The 15,646-nt window shown below is 34.6% G+C and overlaps 2 protein-coding genes across 8 annotated transcripts; both read right to left on the minus strand.

Annotated features, from left to right (window-relative positions):
- Positions 1-1,027: 1,027 nt before the first annotated feature.
- Positions 1,028-5,645, minus strand: LOC111410809 (protein DJ-1 homolog C). Of its 5 annotated transcripts, XM_023041361.1 has the most exons (9): positions 5,088-5,366; positions 4,944-4,989; positions 4,669-4,869; positions 4,291-4,440; positions 4,009-4,188; positions 3,139-3,216; positions 2,371-2,571; positions 2,102-2,239; positions 1,028-1,789 (listed from the first exon to the last, which is right to left on the minus strand). In XM_023041361.1, exons 2-9 carry the CDS (start codon positions 4,944-4,946, stop codon positions 1,580-1,582), a joined length of 1,161 nt encoding a protein of 386 aa, XP_022897129.1. In that variant the 5' UTR covers positions 4,947-4,989; positions 5,088-5,366; the 3' UTR covers positions 1,028-1,579. The 5 variants fall into 5 exon arrangements, with proteins under 5 accessions (XP_022897129.1, XP_022897128.1, XP_022897131.1 ...); XM_023041360.1 differs by lacking the exon at positions 4,944-4,989 and having other exon boundaries at positions 5,231-5,645; XM_023041363.1 differs by lacking the exon at positions 4,944-4,989 and having other exon boundaries at positions 5,154-5,366.
- A 639-nt stretch (positions 5,646-6,284) lies between these two features.
- LOC111410811 (E3 ubiquitin-protein ligase MBR2-like) lies at positions 6,285-15,344 on the minus strand. 3 transcript variants are annotated; one of them, XM_023041365.1, is made up of 6 exons: positions 15,091-15,344; positions 12,277-14,041; positions 7,607-7,660; positions 7,064-7,159; positions 6,818-6,955; positions 6,285-6,696 (listed from the first exon to the last, which is right to left on the minus strand). In XM_023041365.1, exons 2-6 carry the CDS (start codon positions 13,981-13,983, stop codon positions 6,565-6,567), a joined length of 2,127 nt encoding a protein of 708 aa, XP_022897133.1. In that variant the 5' UTR covers positions 13,984-14,041; positions 15,091-15,344; the 3' UTR covers positions 6,285-6,564. The 3 variants fall into 3 exon arrangements, with proteins under 3 accessions (XP_022897133.1, XP_022897134.1, XP_022897135.1); XM_023041366.1 differs by having other exon boundaries at positions 12,277-14,088; positions 15,091-15,329; XM_023041367.1 differs by having other exon boundaries at positions 12,277-14,072; positions 15,091-15,327.
- Positions 15,345-15,646: the final 302 nt, after the last annotated feature.

Here is a 15,646-nt window from a genome sequence, read left to right on the forward strand (position 1 = left end):
AATAATTGTCAAACAAGGACTTAGTGGATGACTAAACTGGTGTTTAACAGTTTAAGTACAAGGAATTGAATAATATTATTATTTTAAATATAAGAATGTACAAAAGATATTTTATTTTAAGGGAATGTGTCCAGCTCGAAAGTAATTTTCTAGGACGTAAAATTATAGACCAAGTGTATGTAAATTTGTGAAATATATATATATATATTTTTAAAAATTCTATCATCCACAATATTTCTTGAGACGAATTGTGAAATTTTTTCGTACTTTCTACTTGAAAGTTGATATCTTAGGGACTTTAAAATTTATATGAATTTGAACATCTTATACTTTAAGTAATGCTATTTAACATCATTAGTGTTAAAATACTAATCTAAGTGACGCCAATGTAGTATTAAATGAAAACTTCAAATAAATGAGTCGTGTCTTTTTATATTTCATTGAGTCTATCTTATAATACCACCTAAACTAATTTAGTAGCATGTTAAATAACATTATTTTACGAGTTTTAAAAGTCTTGATTTCCAACATTTGCGAAATGTGTGACTAGTTTCCCATCTTTTATTTCTTGGTAACACGATTCTCATACTAAAGTTGTATATGACACGCCAGGAATTAAAGAATGACAACCTAGTTCCACAAATGAATGAGAGATTTGACAAACCTCATCAATTACTCGTTTTTAATAGGATTATTCCGGGTGGTCCTATTCAATACTATTAGTCCAATTTAGGGCCAATTTGACATGATTTTCACGATGAACTTTCGAAAAAATTTACCATAATTTTTATTTAGAAACTAACTTTTAAAAAAACTTCCTATTCTGAAAGTACTTGTAAAAGAAGTCACATTGAACCAGCTTTCTCTAAGAACTCTTGTAACTGTTAAAGGCACTTTAATAAAATTAGCCAAACGAGTTCAAAAGTTATGTCAAACGAGCCCTTAATCCAATAAACTTGCCATCAAATTTTGGCCTCCCATGCAAAGAGTGTCGGCATAAGATACCTTGTGCCAACCAAGGAGCGAATGAGAAAAAAATATAGCTGCAACATATAACTACTAAAAAACAGCAATCGGAAGAATCAAGTGTTTGATTGTGCTAGACGAACAAGAATCCATGGTTTGGCTGTCACTGATTACAGCATTTCAATCACAAGACGAGAACTATAAGAACTGTATTTAGTCAGGCAAAGAGTTCACTCCCAGCAAGACAGACACAGCAAGCACACTACGTAAGAGAGCCTCCCAACTAATTCCAGAAAATAGAAAGATGAGATGGTGTGATGGGACGATGGAAGTTGCATTATTTCACTATTATAAACCGTCCCATCCTTGCATCCGAGGAATCATCCTAAGCAAAAATGTATACCCAATATCACAACCACCACAAGAATGAATTAATACCATCAGGATGTTCGAATTTTTTAATCTCTGTTGCTCCCCCATGGGATATAAATCCCTCTCCATAGCAAAATGTATCCTCGCCGTCTCTGAGATCCAAGAATATTGGTATGCATAAATGTTAATGGACTTACTTATGGATTTGAGCTGGGTAAAAATCATTCCACCGTTTGAAAATCTATCCCCGGGGATACTCGTAAACAAGACCTTCGGCTACACTCCTAGCCCTTGCATGCCCGAAAAGCTTACTGACAATAGCCAGTGCACAATCTGTTGCAGTAGAAAACCCCTTACAAGTGATTAGTTTGCCATCAATAACTACTCGGGCACCATCCACCACGTTATCGAGATTGCTTACTGCGGCCGGATGATCCGTTACTCGCTTATCCTGTTTCCAACAGAGCAAGTAGGATTTATTGTACGAATTCAAATATTACATTAACATTAATGGCATGATTAGTAGGCAAGATTAGATAGTACTGAAAGAAAAAGAAGCTGATAGCTTATTTATTCTAGTGCTTATTTATTCTAGTGCCTGGTCTAGTCTCTTACTACGTAACCATCATGCACCAATAGCATATTTGGTAAGAAGGGGTGAATAGCACTGGATAGCATTTACGAATATAAAAATGAAGGTTAAATTTTGTTTATTATACCATCCATTATCACATAACAAGCATGCAATGAGGTGCTCATTTACCTTCAATAATCCTTGTTTCTGAAGGACTGTAGATGAAGAACAGATGGCGCCCAATATTCTTCTGGCTGTTTCTTGTTCCTCGAGCAATTTCTTCAAAACTTTGGACTTTTGGAACCGCTCGGCCGCCAAGATACCTCCCTTTATATTTTGGAGCAAGCAATGGGTCAAAAACAGTACAGGAAATCATAAGCTTATTATTGAACAATTAGACTGGCACAAAGTGAGGAAATGAGAAAAAGAATATACAAGTGAAAAACAATATTACTCACTGGCAGGATGATTAAATCATAAATTGACTCAGCAGCTGCACTAATCATCTTGTCTGCAATGATTTTAGTGGCTCTTGATGCCAAAATCTGCAAAGATTTTTCCACTGAAGCAATTATAACATTCGCCTTTGCTCGTCGAAGAATATCTACAATAGTGACCAGTTCAATTTCTTCCAAACCATTTGCAACTGGAATGAGAACCTGTGAAATTTGAAGGGAGAGATAAATTGAAATCTGAAGACAGTAGAACAAAATGAATATTCACAAGACACTTGTCATAGATTTTGCAAAGGATGTCAGGAAGTGGCATGAGGCACTAGGCTGAGCTTCAAAAGTTCTCTTATAAGTAAATAAGTACGTTCTAAAATTAAGTAATTTTTAATGATCAAAGTTGAAAAGAAACACCTATTTTCACATGATGGCAAGAGTTACTTTAAAAGTGAGAAAAAAATATCTTCTCAAACACGTTTGAAAACAAAAAGGTACACAAAAGCAACTCTTACTTTCAGTCCCAACCAAATATGCTGGAGAACAAAGATTTGCATTTATCAATTGTCAATCTATGCATCCCTTAATAATATATTGACTCAAAATAACCACTATTGTATTAATGTTTCTATTCTTTCCAAGAACCATAAAAAAATAGTAGTATTGAATGGTTTTTGACTGGGAAATGGTTAGGTGACATAAAGAGTAGGTAACTGTAGTGTCGAATCTAAATTTGGTACATGAAAGATCATAGATTGAGTAGTAAATATAAACACTTACTCGAGGGGTGTGATCAAGGGACCACGGAACTTCATTGAATTCTTCTTTTCTAGAATTATTGTCAGCAACATTTATTAACTACAAAAATGAGAAAAATAACCGTTAGATCAAGTTAATTATGCAAAGAGCATAAAGAAGCAGATAATGGAAGATTACATGATAACAATAGCACAAAAGACAAGCATTCAAAATCTCAAGATCATTAAATGATGAACCAAAAATTATTTAACTCATGTTATGTAGTTAAAAATGACTACAATTGAAAGGCTAGCTCTTTAAATTTTGATTTCTCCTTTGGTGCTTCTTGTTAAATCTCATTTGTGTTTTTTCAAATGTGATTAGGAACATAATATGACCAAGAAAAGTGGACATATCTCTGTTTCTTTCTATACTGATCAAATAATCATAGAGAAAACCGAAACACCTTACTATAAGATTAGTCTTAAACTTCCCAAAAACAAGTTTAGCACTTCACTCATGACAAAACCAAAACATTTAGTTTGATGTGTTGTTTCATTGTTAACTTGTTTCCCAATACAAGCAGTTATTACAACAACATGTCCTTCATCTACATTTTGAACCAAAAAATAAAAATAAAAAAATTTAAAGGAAATATAGCCCCTGTTTGTTGTAGCCAAGATTCAGATTTTTGGTAGATTTTAGTAGAAGTTGATGAAATGTATGGTTAAAAAATAAATAAAAGTTATGGGTCCATGAAATTCCTGTTTAAAATTAAGTGGTAACTTTGACTAAGATTTTTATCAACTTTTTAAGCTACACCAAACATAGGCATAGTTTCAAATGAGAAACGCAAATAAATCAAGCCACTTATATAAAATCACAATTATAAATGACTAAAAATAACGTTACCAACGATTCTCCAATTTCCTTGGCAACCGACTCGCCAAAGAGCTGCTCCACCAATGATAGAGCAAATTCGAATGAAGTGCCAGCACCACGACTAGTTGTTAGCTCTCCAGAAACTTGAATATTTGATTTAACAGCCCAGTAGGTGGGAAGCTTGTCCATAAATGCAGGATGACAGGTTGTCTAAAAGGAAAAACTATGTGCCAATTAGCTAACCCAAAATGAAATCATATTATATGCACACATGTAAATGAATATAATTAATTATCAACTAATTCAAGATACCTGTTTTCTCCTAAGTAGTCCCCAAGGCAAAAGTGTGACTGCTGGAGCAGCACATATTGCACCAAACAACCGCTTTTCCTCAGCCTGTTTGGTCATTATACTCTGGAGAGTTTTGCAATCTCGTAAACGTGCAGCGCCGGGCATTCCTCCCTAATCATATATTGTAGGTTCAGTCATCAAGAAGTTCACAGGATTACTTTTGAACTAAATATTCCAGAATATTGATTGAAATGTATGGCTGTTAAACACGTACTTTGCCATTTAAGTTGAAGAAATTTGAGGGAGGAAAATGACAGCATGCTTTACAAGTAAAGAAATAAAAAGAGACGCAAAGAAGTGATAAATAGCAATGCAATGCACAACGAATTTACAACTGACCGGCAACGCGACAAGATCAAAAATCTCATCAGAACAAGCAGAAATAAACGTGTCAGCAACCAGCAAGGTACCTCCAGAAGTCTCAACCTCCAGTTTCTCCTCCACTGATGCTAGGGTCACCACAGCACCTGCGCGGCGCATAACATCAACTGTAATCACTGCTTCCATTTCTTCTGTGCCAAACCCCATCGGCACCAGAACCTACAATAAAACTCCCAAGTTCTTTAAAATTCAAGAAGTATATATTCTCGATCATAACATTAAAAAACTCCAACCATTCTTCGTTTTCAAAGAAGGACCTTATGAGGACGATATCAGTACCTATAACAATAGCCAATTTCGAAAAATTAAGAATTATAAGATATTATAAAAACTCTAATCATTCTTTATTTTCAAAAGGATATGAATACAAAAAAGACCTTTTTATCGAGGATATCAGAACCTGTAACGAAAGCCCATTTCAAAAACTAAAAAATTCAATACACCCGAAATCTTAAACCATAAAATAACACCGAAACTCCGACAACTCTTCCTTTTCCAAAGAGATATGAACAAAAGAGACCTTTTTGGGAGGAGTTGAAGATGGCGAGACGGTGATGGGAGCTGGGGAGAGGGTTTTGGTGGGTTTCAAAGGGCGTTGCTTAACAGAGGATTTTGGTCGTTTGGGGTTTTGGACTCCAGCTTGCATTAAGGGGAAGGAGTGAAAATTGGTGGCGGAATTGGGTACTGGAATCTTGGGAGTGTGCAGCGATAACAAGAGCGAGAGATTTTTCATTCTCTTTTGGTTGTTATCTTCTTGGCTCGAAATGTTATCAGAACTTCAGATTGGCAATGGATGAAAATTGCTGGGTTTTGGCAGTTTTCCCGGTCAGTATCTGGGGATGGAATACTGGAAAAGAGATAATTCGGTAAAGTTGAAAAAATATGTTTGAAAAAAATTATGTTAACTTGAAACATGTTCCAGTTGAGAAAAATTATCTTTGTTTTTCTTACGTTTGAAATGATTTCATACTCAAATTAGAGAATTACTAAAAACAATTCATGAGATGATTGAAGTATGTAAATTGAATATACGTGGAGGCCTCAATTTCAAAAACTTAGCACTTTTTTAATTAAGCACTCTTGGCCAAACAATCGTGACATAACCATATTCATTTTTCGCTTGCGTCTTACGTGAAGTATTTTCCCCGATGTTCATTCATGCAAGCAGTGTGTGGAGGGATAATTCTTATCTCTGGAAGAGTATCCCGTAGAAACTTGAACTGCTCGATACAGGGTGAGGTGGTAGGCCACGAATGGTTATTAGTTTACACTGGTACGATAAAATAAGTAATTTTTGCACAAAAAAGCTTCTGACCTAAGCTCTTGTTTGTCAACCATTCTCCCATATTTTACCACTTTATTTTTTCTACGGTACTCATTTTCAACCACACATTCTCCATTAAAATAATATTACACATATATCAAAAACTTTTCCTTCTTTTTCAACCACACATTTCATCATCAATCACTATTCTATACTCCAATTTTTGAAATTAAAGGGCCACAAACAGGCCTTAATCAAGTGTTCAGCAAAGAATAACATGTATTTACATATTTAAAAACAAAAAATTGCATGAAAAAAAATCTGTCTAGCTTTAATATTAATAAAGGTCTTTCCATGACCAACATTGCGACCAGAAATTGTCTGAAGGTCTTTATTGCCATAGATTTAGTCAAATGTCTGTCGGAAGAACAAAAAATGTTGGTAAAGAAAAAGTCTTGTCTTACTTTCAACTTATGGTATGAACGTGCATAGTTTCTAAATTGCAGGATGAAAATATTTTAAATAGCAGAATAAAATTCTTGAGAACCAACTGTACAAGCTTTTAGATGGAAATGGAATGTCGTCTTGTTTCAAGTATCCAAGGCTGTCGTTTTACAGATGGGACACAGATTCTTCAGCTTCAACCACTGTTTAATGCACTTGGTGTGGAACTCGTGCCTGCAATCCAATATCCCGATACCATCTCCAGCAATGTAATCCTCCTGATCAAATTGAGGGAAAATCAAAAATTTTAAACTAGGTCTAGTACTATGAATATGGAACGTGAAATAGTGGCGGGGACAGAGGGATGCCGCCAGTGGTGATGGGGTGGCGAACTTTTACCTGACATATACAGCAGGGCTCCGAATTTGGCGACGATCCAAATGGTTCATATTTCCGCTGTTCCATAGAACGCAAAATCTTTTCCTCACTCAATCCTGTGCTTACATTCCCTATTCGTTCTTCCAAAGCCAAAAGTTCCTAATATTCAAGTTTGTGAAGATTTTATATGACCATCTGTTAAAGGTTTTTCTTCCCTTCGATAGAAACCGTAAAGGAAAAATCTGACAAAAAAGGGGACTAAATTACCTCGTAAGACATATTGTCAATATCGAGCCTCATATCTCCATGCCTGTCGTTCATCTCAGCAAATCCATTTATAAAAGGGTCTAATAGCATATAATCCTTGATAAGAAAGTATGACATATCAGTATCACCTGTCTTCCCCCAAACATAGACTAGTAATAATAAAAATCTAAAAGCATGTTTGGCTAAGCCTTAAAACATTTGCTTTTAAGTTTCAAAATAATTAAGTTTTTTTCTGGTCAAAGTTGAATATAAGTTTATTTATAATAAGAATAAGGTCAAGATTACTTTATTATTAACTTTTTTACATGAAAGTAAGGAAAATGTAACATGCCCAAACATATTAGGTAGTGAACTTCTACATTTTATTAAGCTTAGCCAAATATCTCATTGGTACCGAATCTGATTGCATGTATTTTTCTCGACAGACAAAAATCACGAAAACACAGCCGTTGACGCATTGCAAATATACTTCAACTTGTCGCAGAGTATTATCTCAATACATTAATAACAATTCATTAATCATCACCGAAATCTAAAGCAAACCTCTGATCGTAAGTTGTGGACCCCGCTCCGCATTGCATGCAAGAAATGGCGTATCTGTTACACCAAAGTAAGAATAATCAAAACAGTTACCCTTCTTCACTGCTTACAGTTTTTTAATTCTTTCTTTTAACAAAAGAATAAAAGTTTCCGTACATTAAAATCAATCCTTTTGCATTCATGTATGACAGCATCTAAGAACACTAAAATAAAAAAAAATAAAAAAAAAAGAAAAAAGAGCATATCACAGAAGTTTAACAATATTTGGAAATCAAAAGCATTTCACATTTATAAAGCTGCATAAGAGTATACGGCAACGTGCTCTTATTTTCTTAGTAAATGTCTTTTATCAATGAATATCACTAAACTTGGGACTGGGATAATGAGCACATTTGGCTATGCTCAAAAATTAGTAGTTATATTCTTACCAACAAAACTTACTTTTAATGAATCCTGCATGACAGAAAGTGCAAATGTGAAACTTAATAGTACCAAAACAAGGTTCAATTAAGATAGGCCATATGCACAGCCATGAACATGCAGTTATCACTTGCTGGATAAGTACAAAAAGTTCTCCATAACTAAGGCTTTTATCATTTGAATTCTAAAAGTCCTAAAACTATACCTTAGAAAATGGTACAAATTATAAATTTTTTCATCCACAAATTAACTTGCAAGATAATTAAGCATCTGTTACCATGAAATCCAAAGTAACGCAAATCTTTATTGTTACGTTTGCTCATATTACTAAGAAAGGAAGTTCTTACACATAACATAGCCCTTGTTGAGCCCCATTTTCTATCAAAATACATTCTTAAACAGTGATTTGACCTCATTTCAACCACACATTTTTCAATAATTAATATTACATGCAAACCCAAAACTTTTCCTTATTGTTTAACCATACACTCTCCATCATAATAATATTAAAAAATGCATTTTTGTGAAAAGAATAAGACTCAAACAACCCCATAATCTAGTGATTATAGCGATGAGCAATCAATCGCTTGTTCCATATGTAGGATGCTTTCTAGCAAACGCTAACAATAGATGCAAGCAAAAATAAAACAAATAAATTAAATATTCTAAATTTTATTATTATGCATTATTTCAAAAGATCAGTAATTTCAGTCAAACACTCAGCTTGGAGTAGAACAGCTACGTGACAGAGTAGTACACAACATCTGCTTCTCATGCCCCAGATAAAGCACATAAATCTGGAATGGCAAATAAACCCTCTTGGAGAACATCATCCAATAAGCCCTAAAGAGAACTACTAAACACAAGAAAGGACTACTTTTCTCTCTGCTCTACAAATGATATATTAACCCACACTTCTCATTCAAGTAGCAATGAACTTCAAAAGAAAATCTTGCCATTAATTACAGTCACAAGAGTTATGAGTTCAAGACGACAATCCAATGCATGAGGAACCTAGGGTTCAGGGTATGAGGTTCTTTAAATTGTTGACCCTCTCCTGATTTATGGCATGATAGGCTAAGCTTGAAAGTGAGTCAAATTTGTTTCGAGTAAATTTTTCAAGATTGAGGAAAAATAGTTACTTACTTTTACAATAAGGTAGGGATTACTTTCCAAAAGAAGTAATTTCCAACTTAGACCAACAAAATACATTTATTTTAAAACTTATCATGTAAAGTTTTTAAGCTAAGCCAAACGTGGACTTTAGCCTTTAAATCAGGATAGCAAGATTTTCTAAATCCATAATATGAGTAAGAAGATTCAATTTTTGGAGCCAGGTTCTGGGGATTGACCTTTATTGGGGGCATTTGGAAAGTAATTTTTCCAAGAATCCAGCTATTTAAGAATGATAAGCTTCAAGATTATCAGTTTCTCACAAAGATACCACGTTATGCTAATATAACACACAGTAGTAAAACAACAAAACAACTTTGATGGCTTTATATTTTCATTGCATTCGGATTGTGAGCTGACCATGAAGAAGGCAAAACTGTACTCTAGTGTGATACCATTTGCTTACAAAAGTAAGAGTACCAGAAGTCGAAGGAAAGGATGCATGGCCATATGACAATGAAAATGGTGCCTTTTTTTTAGGGAGGGACTGACAGGTGTGATATTATTTATTTGGATTTTGGAGAATGGTTGGGAATCATTTTGCGATATTTTTGCAATCAATCTAATTCTAAGGACGTGTTGTGTACAAAATACTTAAGCACAATTATGTCAGATATTTAGTATTTGATCATGAAATAATGACGAAAGACCACTAGAATATAATAATGAGAATTGTATAGAGAAGCTAATCAACATACAACCTTGACATATGAAGCAATTATAGAAAAGGTAAATAGGCAGGCAAGCAAGGAGTTTGAAAGACAAATAATATTCAAAAGTTGGAACTCATTTAAATTGGCTTCTTGAAAAGGTGAGAAAGAATAGAAGGAAGAAAGCCAATATATAACTCTGAAATGCAGTCAAGCACATAGAGGAATCATGACAAAGGAGGAAAAGTCTAGGAAGCATTGACATGATACCGACACGTTGTAGATATGCCAAGGGGAGTGTTGCAATTATTTTTTGGTTTTGTTCGGTTGGGCACGTTGCCTACATGCTGAGACATTATGATGCAGCACCAACTGGACAATTGATGGAGAAATAAAACAAATCTACAAGGGAGAGGTAATTAAGGGGGGGAATGGAGGAAGAAGAAGATTCAACAGAAGAAGAAGAAGAAAAAAGTAGGAAGAGAAAAATTTCCCCCCATGCCACCAAAAGTTTTATTCTTTCATCAACTGAGCGAAATTACATGCCAATTTAGGTTTAAATAGTAAAAATAAAACCCTAACTAAAACGGACTTGGACCAATACAAGCCCAATTACATAAATGAGAATCCAAAACAAAAATAAAGTCCACAAAACAAAATAAAGTCCAACTAGAAATAAAAATAGATGATGTCCTATAATACTTGCAACCGAATTTCCAGGTCTAATTATCAAAATTGAAAATTTAGGAACTCATTTGAGGGTTAATCCACCTTCTAGGACCTTGTAGCAAACTTACCATAAGTGCTAATTCCCACATGTTTTTTATTAAATTCTTGGTCAAACACTTACATAGAAAATTCTTGATTTATGCTTGATTGACCAAATATAAGGTAAAATTCTTGATTTATGCTTGATTGATTGACCAAACATAAGGTAATTTATAGTGTGAATGCATAAATGTAGGAATGATGGAGAGATTCTTGCTCATTTCACAAATTTCAAGGGACAATTTTCACCATCATAATTTTTTCCTTAAAGATGCATGCCTAATCTTATTCTATTTAAACCCCTCACTCACATTCATATGCTACCACTCATTATTATGATTTTTTATCCAAATAATATACACACACACATTCATAAGCCGAGATGGAAATTGTAGAGGGATCAAGTCTCTATTATTCTTTCCTTCAAATTTCACTGTAAGTACGCTACTTATGCTGAATTATTGTTATGTTATAAATTTCAAGAAAATTATTATGGGTCTCATATGCTATGATATGATTATGATTGTGTTAAAAGGATCGGAGTTTAGTAGCGCTACACATAAAAATTCTTACCACCTATGTTCGATAAAATTCTTATGTCTCTATTATGCTGATTATGACTATTATGCTCTTTTAATTATACATAATAATAATTCATGGCGTGCTTATTGAGATTTTATAAATCTCACTCTACGATAATTCCCCCTTTCAAGCAATTGATAGTTCGAGACAGTCAACATGGAGACGACAATAAGACTAGAATTAATAAATTGTGTTGTGTTTAAAACACAACTTTGAATTTCAAATTTAATTGTTACTTTGGAATTATTTTCTTTCTTTCATTTTTCGCAGTTACATGATAAAACCAAAATTTATTTACTTATTGAAGAAAAATAAAAAAATTTATTTCATGTTCTTATTTTAGTTCTTATGAAAGAATTAAGTTTTATTTAGTGACTTTCGAATAATCAAGGATTCGGGCCGCACATGTCCTCATCACATACATTGCTGACACATCGGGAATATATTGCCAACACTTGTCAATACATTATCGGTATGCAGAAATTAACAAAAATAAAGTTACTTTACAATACAAGGAAAATTTTGAAAATAAAAAAACATCAATATATTACTCTAATCGATATGTTGAGGACGTGTCGTGTTAGTAAATTTTTTGAAAAACTATATGTTGCCATGTCCGTATCTTGTCATATCCAACACCTATGTCCATGTCAGTGCTTCCTAGGGAAAAATCCTAGAATGACCTTCAAAATTTCTTCTATAAAAAATTCAAAGATTATATTAATTATTTAAAAACCCACAAAGTAGAAATTATAATTTGGTGAAGAAAAGATCTTCATTTGGTATTAACTGAAAATTTTCAACTTATACCTTCCATTAAAGATTTATCATATTAGGGCATTTAGTGTTTGTACTGATGCTAATTGACAGTGTCAAGGCTAGTAAGATAACTACTTCAGTTTTTAACACAATGTAGTTTCTTGGGCTTTTTAGATAGACGAAATACATTATGAGATTCAGCACTTTCCCCAAAATAAACAAGCATAAATCACAAATACAGAAGCGCACACATAAACTATACACTACATAAGCACTAGCCCCCAAAATGTAATTGTCATATAAAGGTACGCAAATTCATACCAGTATTTGTCTCCCATCACTATCAGCAGCTAAAGCATGCCAACCACTAATATCACCACCCGGAACTGCCATCAAGGATGCTGACCTTTGATCAGATTGGTTGCGAACCTGGCTACTAGTTGCTACAGAGGCTGAAGACATGGCTGATAAATGACTTCTTCGAATTCCAGTATCAGGCTCAACAACTGGGACCGGAGCCCGGAGGCCAAATTCTGATGATGTTTGCTGATTTTGGGTTGTTGGATTCTGATGAGGAGTCCAGACTGGGGGGAAAGTTCGCACACTAGAACTGGGGCCAATCCGAGAACCAGAAGAGTGATTTCTAGAAGAACCAGAAGTTTCAGGAACAAAACTCCAATCAATTTGGTCTTGCAACATATTTCTTGTCTCTGGAATAGAAACAAACGACGGAAACTCAGCATTGTTTCTGAGAGGGTTTCTAAAACTCACATCTTCGTTCACTGCAGAATTCCTTTCTCCAGTGAACATTAAAGAACTAGATGAGCTGCCCCTTTGTGAATTGGGAGATCCATTCCAAGGAAATGGAAGCGTACGTCTTGCCTCAGACATATGCATTGTATGAGATTGGTTGACCAAATTGCTTGGATTTGTTGGAAAAGAAAATTGTGGTCTAACTTCTGAAGAATCAATATTTGAAATATGTCTTGAGGGTGGCTGTGCTGCATAAACACTAGAATGCCTTCCACCAGAGCATATGGGTGCATCAAATGATACGGACCGGTGTCCAAGATTCGATCTCACACCAAAACTTCTAGCCGGGCTTTCTCTAATCCCTGGAACACTTAAAGAGGGAAGAATTCCAGAGGTTACTCTATTCAATCCAACCCCACTCGGATTTATTTGTTCAGAATGACTAGCTCTAGTTAAGTTGCCAGGGTCCGATGATATACTTAAACTTCCAGGTGCGGTATAACGAAAAGGAACAGAGTGCCGCATTATGTTCTCCATTGATTGACCCGTGCTTGAGCTTCCACCTGGGTAAAATTGTCGGGAAGTACCTTCAAGATCCTTTCTCTTGCAGGATAAACCCCAAGTATCCAAAGATGGACCTGGGGTATCGTCATTTTCCAATAAAATACCAGAAGAAGTTCCTCTAGTACTGGAAGAAGCATGAAAACTAGGAATCTGCCGTGACTCTGACTGGCTAAACTTGTAGAAGGTAGGCAATTGACCTGCTTCAATACCTCTCTGGTCATCATTCTCACCATTGTACCCATAATTCATATTTTGTGAACCAAGATTTGAACCATAATTTTGCATACTCGGGAATCTGCTAGTTGCCTGATTGCCTCCGTAACCAGCACTGATGACGTTAGCAGATTCAAAAGACCAATCTTCTGTTCTTGCATCTGCACCAGAAAAAGCATTGAAAGAGGACGACCAACCATGTCTCATTCTTGAAACATCGCTGTGGACTTCGTTTTGCGGATTATTTGCTAAGGAACTGGATTCACCTACATCCCAGCCACTGACACTCCTGGTATGACTGTTAACAGCATTTACGCAACTAATATTTCCCTCACTGGAGGAAAGCATGTAATTTGGCAATTGACTCTCGACTGGATTTAGTAAGTCATCCCAAGCAGCCGAATGATCCACAGTATCATTATTAGAGAAAGACCCTTGGTTAAGATCAATTGTATCAGGAAAGGAATCGAGGACCCTTTCGCCTTGCATCCGGGACATAGATGCGTACTTGAGAATATATTGAGATCAGAAGGTGCAATTCAGTTCTCGGGTAGACCTACAGAAAGAAGAGACCTGATAGAGTCACTCTTTGAATAACAGCAACTGCAAATTAGTTCAGTAATTCAGAAATGCCATAGAAGTTCAAATACATAAACATTTTTCTCCAAAAACAAGGATTAAGACATGTCAATCACTCTTTGCTTTTAGCATTCCTTCACAAACTAATTGCAGTGAGTGTAAAGAAAAAGACATCATTTTGCTTCAGAGTCCAAAATTAACATCAAAGAATGCAACTTCATGAGATATGAGTCCTTGAAACAAGTCAAATAAAGCACTGTGTTTTGTCATTACACTGTATTTTTGCTAACTCTTCTAGTACAACTTAACTTTTTCATCAAAAATACTATGAAAGAACACCATTAATACACATGAAAAACTACGATGTATCCAATGGGCTCCACAATCAGATTATAACTAACTAATTCATATCTCTGGCTATTTCAAATTCAGTTCACAGACACGAAAATGATTTGATAATTGACAGCATGTAGATGCAATTTGTAAGAACGGTATAATTGACAGCATGTAACTACACAGACTGAACTAAATATATAAAGTTTCGAAATTTTCGGAATTGAATAGTAGAGATGGAAAGTTATATAATCACAACTGACGTTTTTTGATAAAGTATGAACCAAGCGCGAATGAAAATGGAAAACGAACTTTAGAAATCCAGGAAGAAGATAAAGATTGTAACTTTGCGAAAATCACCAAATCTTATTCCTTTAACCAAACAAATTCATCATAAAAGAACACATAAAAAGCTAAAAACTTGTACATCATGGAAACTCAAAAATTTAAGGATCGGATAACATATCCTACAAAATTAATAACAAACTCGCACGCAAAATTTATAAATTTCAGGCTAATAAAGAAAATGAAAATACATTCACAGATCCTTTTTCCACATTCAAGCTCAAAAAAGGAAAAAAGAAAAAAAAAACCTGTAAAAGAGAAATTCATGTGATTTAGCAAAATAAAAGTAAAAACAAACTGATCATCAAGAAAAATAAGCAAAACAATCAGATAGGTCGAGAGAAAAACCAGAATAAAAGAAAGGTAGATGAAAGGAGCGATCTTGTTGGTAAAAATAAGATGCGTTTCTTCCCAGCTATTCTACTGCCCTCTTTGTATGTACTATTTCTTTATAAAAGAAAAGCCATCGAGAATACAAAACGAAGGGGCGCACGCTATGGAAAAATTTCCGGATGAAAGTGTGAGGGTGAGGCGAAGGTTGGGGGTAGCGAACAGAGAGACCGTTTATTTCAAAGGATTGTTTCGGTAATCTATAGGAATAAATCACGATTATAAAAGATTTGGAATTTTTCATTTTTGTGGTTTTTGGGATGTGAAAAGGTATTGTTTGGATTTTATTTTTAATTTTTTCCTTATTTTAGTGAGAAAGTTACTTAGTCCTCGTTTGGCCCCCATTAAGCCCTCGTTTGACCCCCATTACCTGAAAATGAAAATGGGAGGGAAAAATATTTTTTAGAAAAAAGAGTGGTTGAAAAAATGGAAAAGTTTTCGATTTACGTGTAATATTATTTTTTGAAAAATTGTGTGGTTAAAAATAGGAGACATAAAAAATGGAATGTAATGT

The sequence above is a fragment of the Olea europaea genome, chromosome 15, assembly GCF_002742605.1.
Source record: "Olea europaea var. sylvestris chromosome 15, O_europaea_v1, whole genome shotgun sequence".
NCBI classification, from domain to species: domain Eukaryota; kingdom Viridiplantae; phylum Streptophyta; class Magnoliopsida; order Lamiales; family Oleaceae; genus Olea; species Olea europaea.

Excerpts from the sequence above, each read along its gene's own strand:
- LOC111410811 (XM_023041365.1), bottom strand. The coding sequence starts at position 13,983 with ATGTCCCGGATGCAAGGCGAAAGGGTCCTCGATTCCTTTCCTGATACA. Across the intron at positions 7,160-7,606 it reads TCCACAACTTACGATCAGAG|GATTATATGCTATTAGACCC; the intron begins GTTTGCTTTAGA and ends TTTCTTATCAAG. Across the intron at positions 6,697-6,817 it reads AGCCCTGCTGTATATGTCAG|GAGGATTACATTGCTGGAGA; the intron begins GTAAAAGTTCGC and ends CAATTTGATCAG.
- LOC111410809 (XM_023041360.1), bottom strand. The coding sequence starts at position 5,443 with ATGAAAAATCTCTCGCTCTTGTTATCGCTGCACACTCCCAAGATTCCA. Across the intron at positions 4,870-5,230 it reads CTTCAACTCCTCCCAAAAAG|GTTCTGGTGCCGATGGGGTT; the intron begins GTCTCTTTTGTT and ends GTTTTATTGTAG. Across the intron at positions 1,790-2,101 it reads AGAAACAAGGATTATTGAAG|GATAAGCGAGTAACGGATCA; the intron begins GTAAATGAGCAC and ends TGTTGGAAACAG.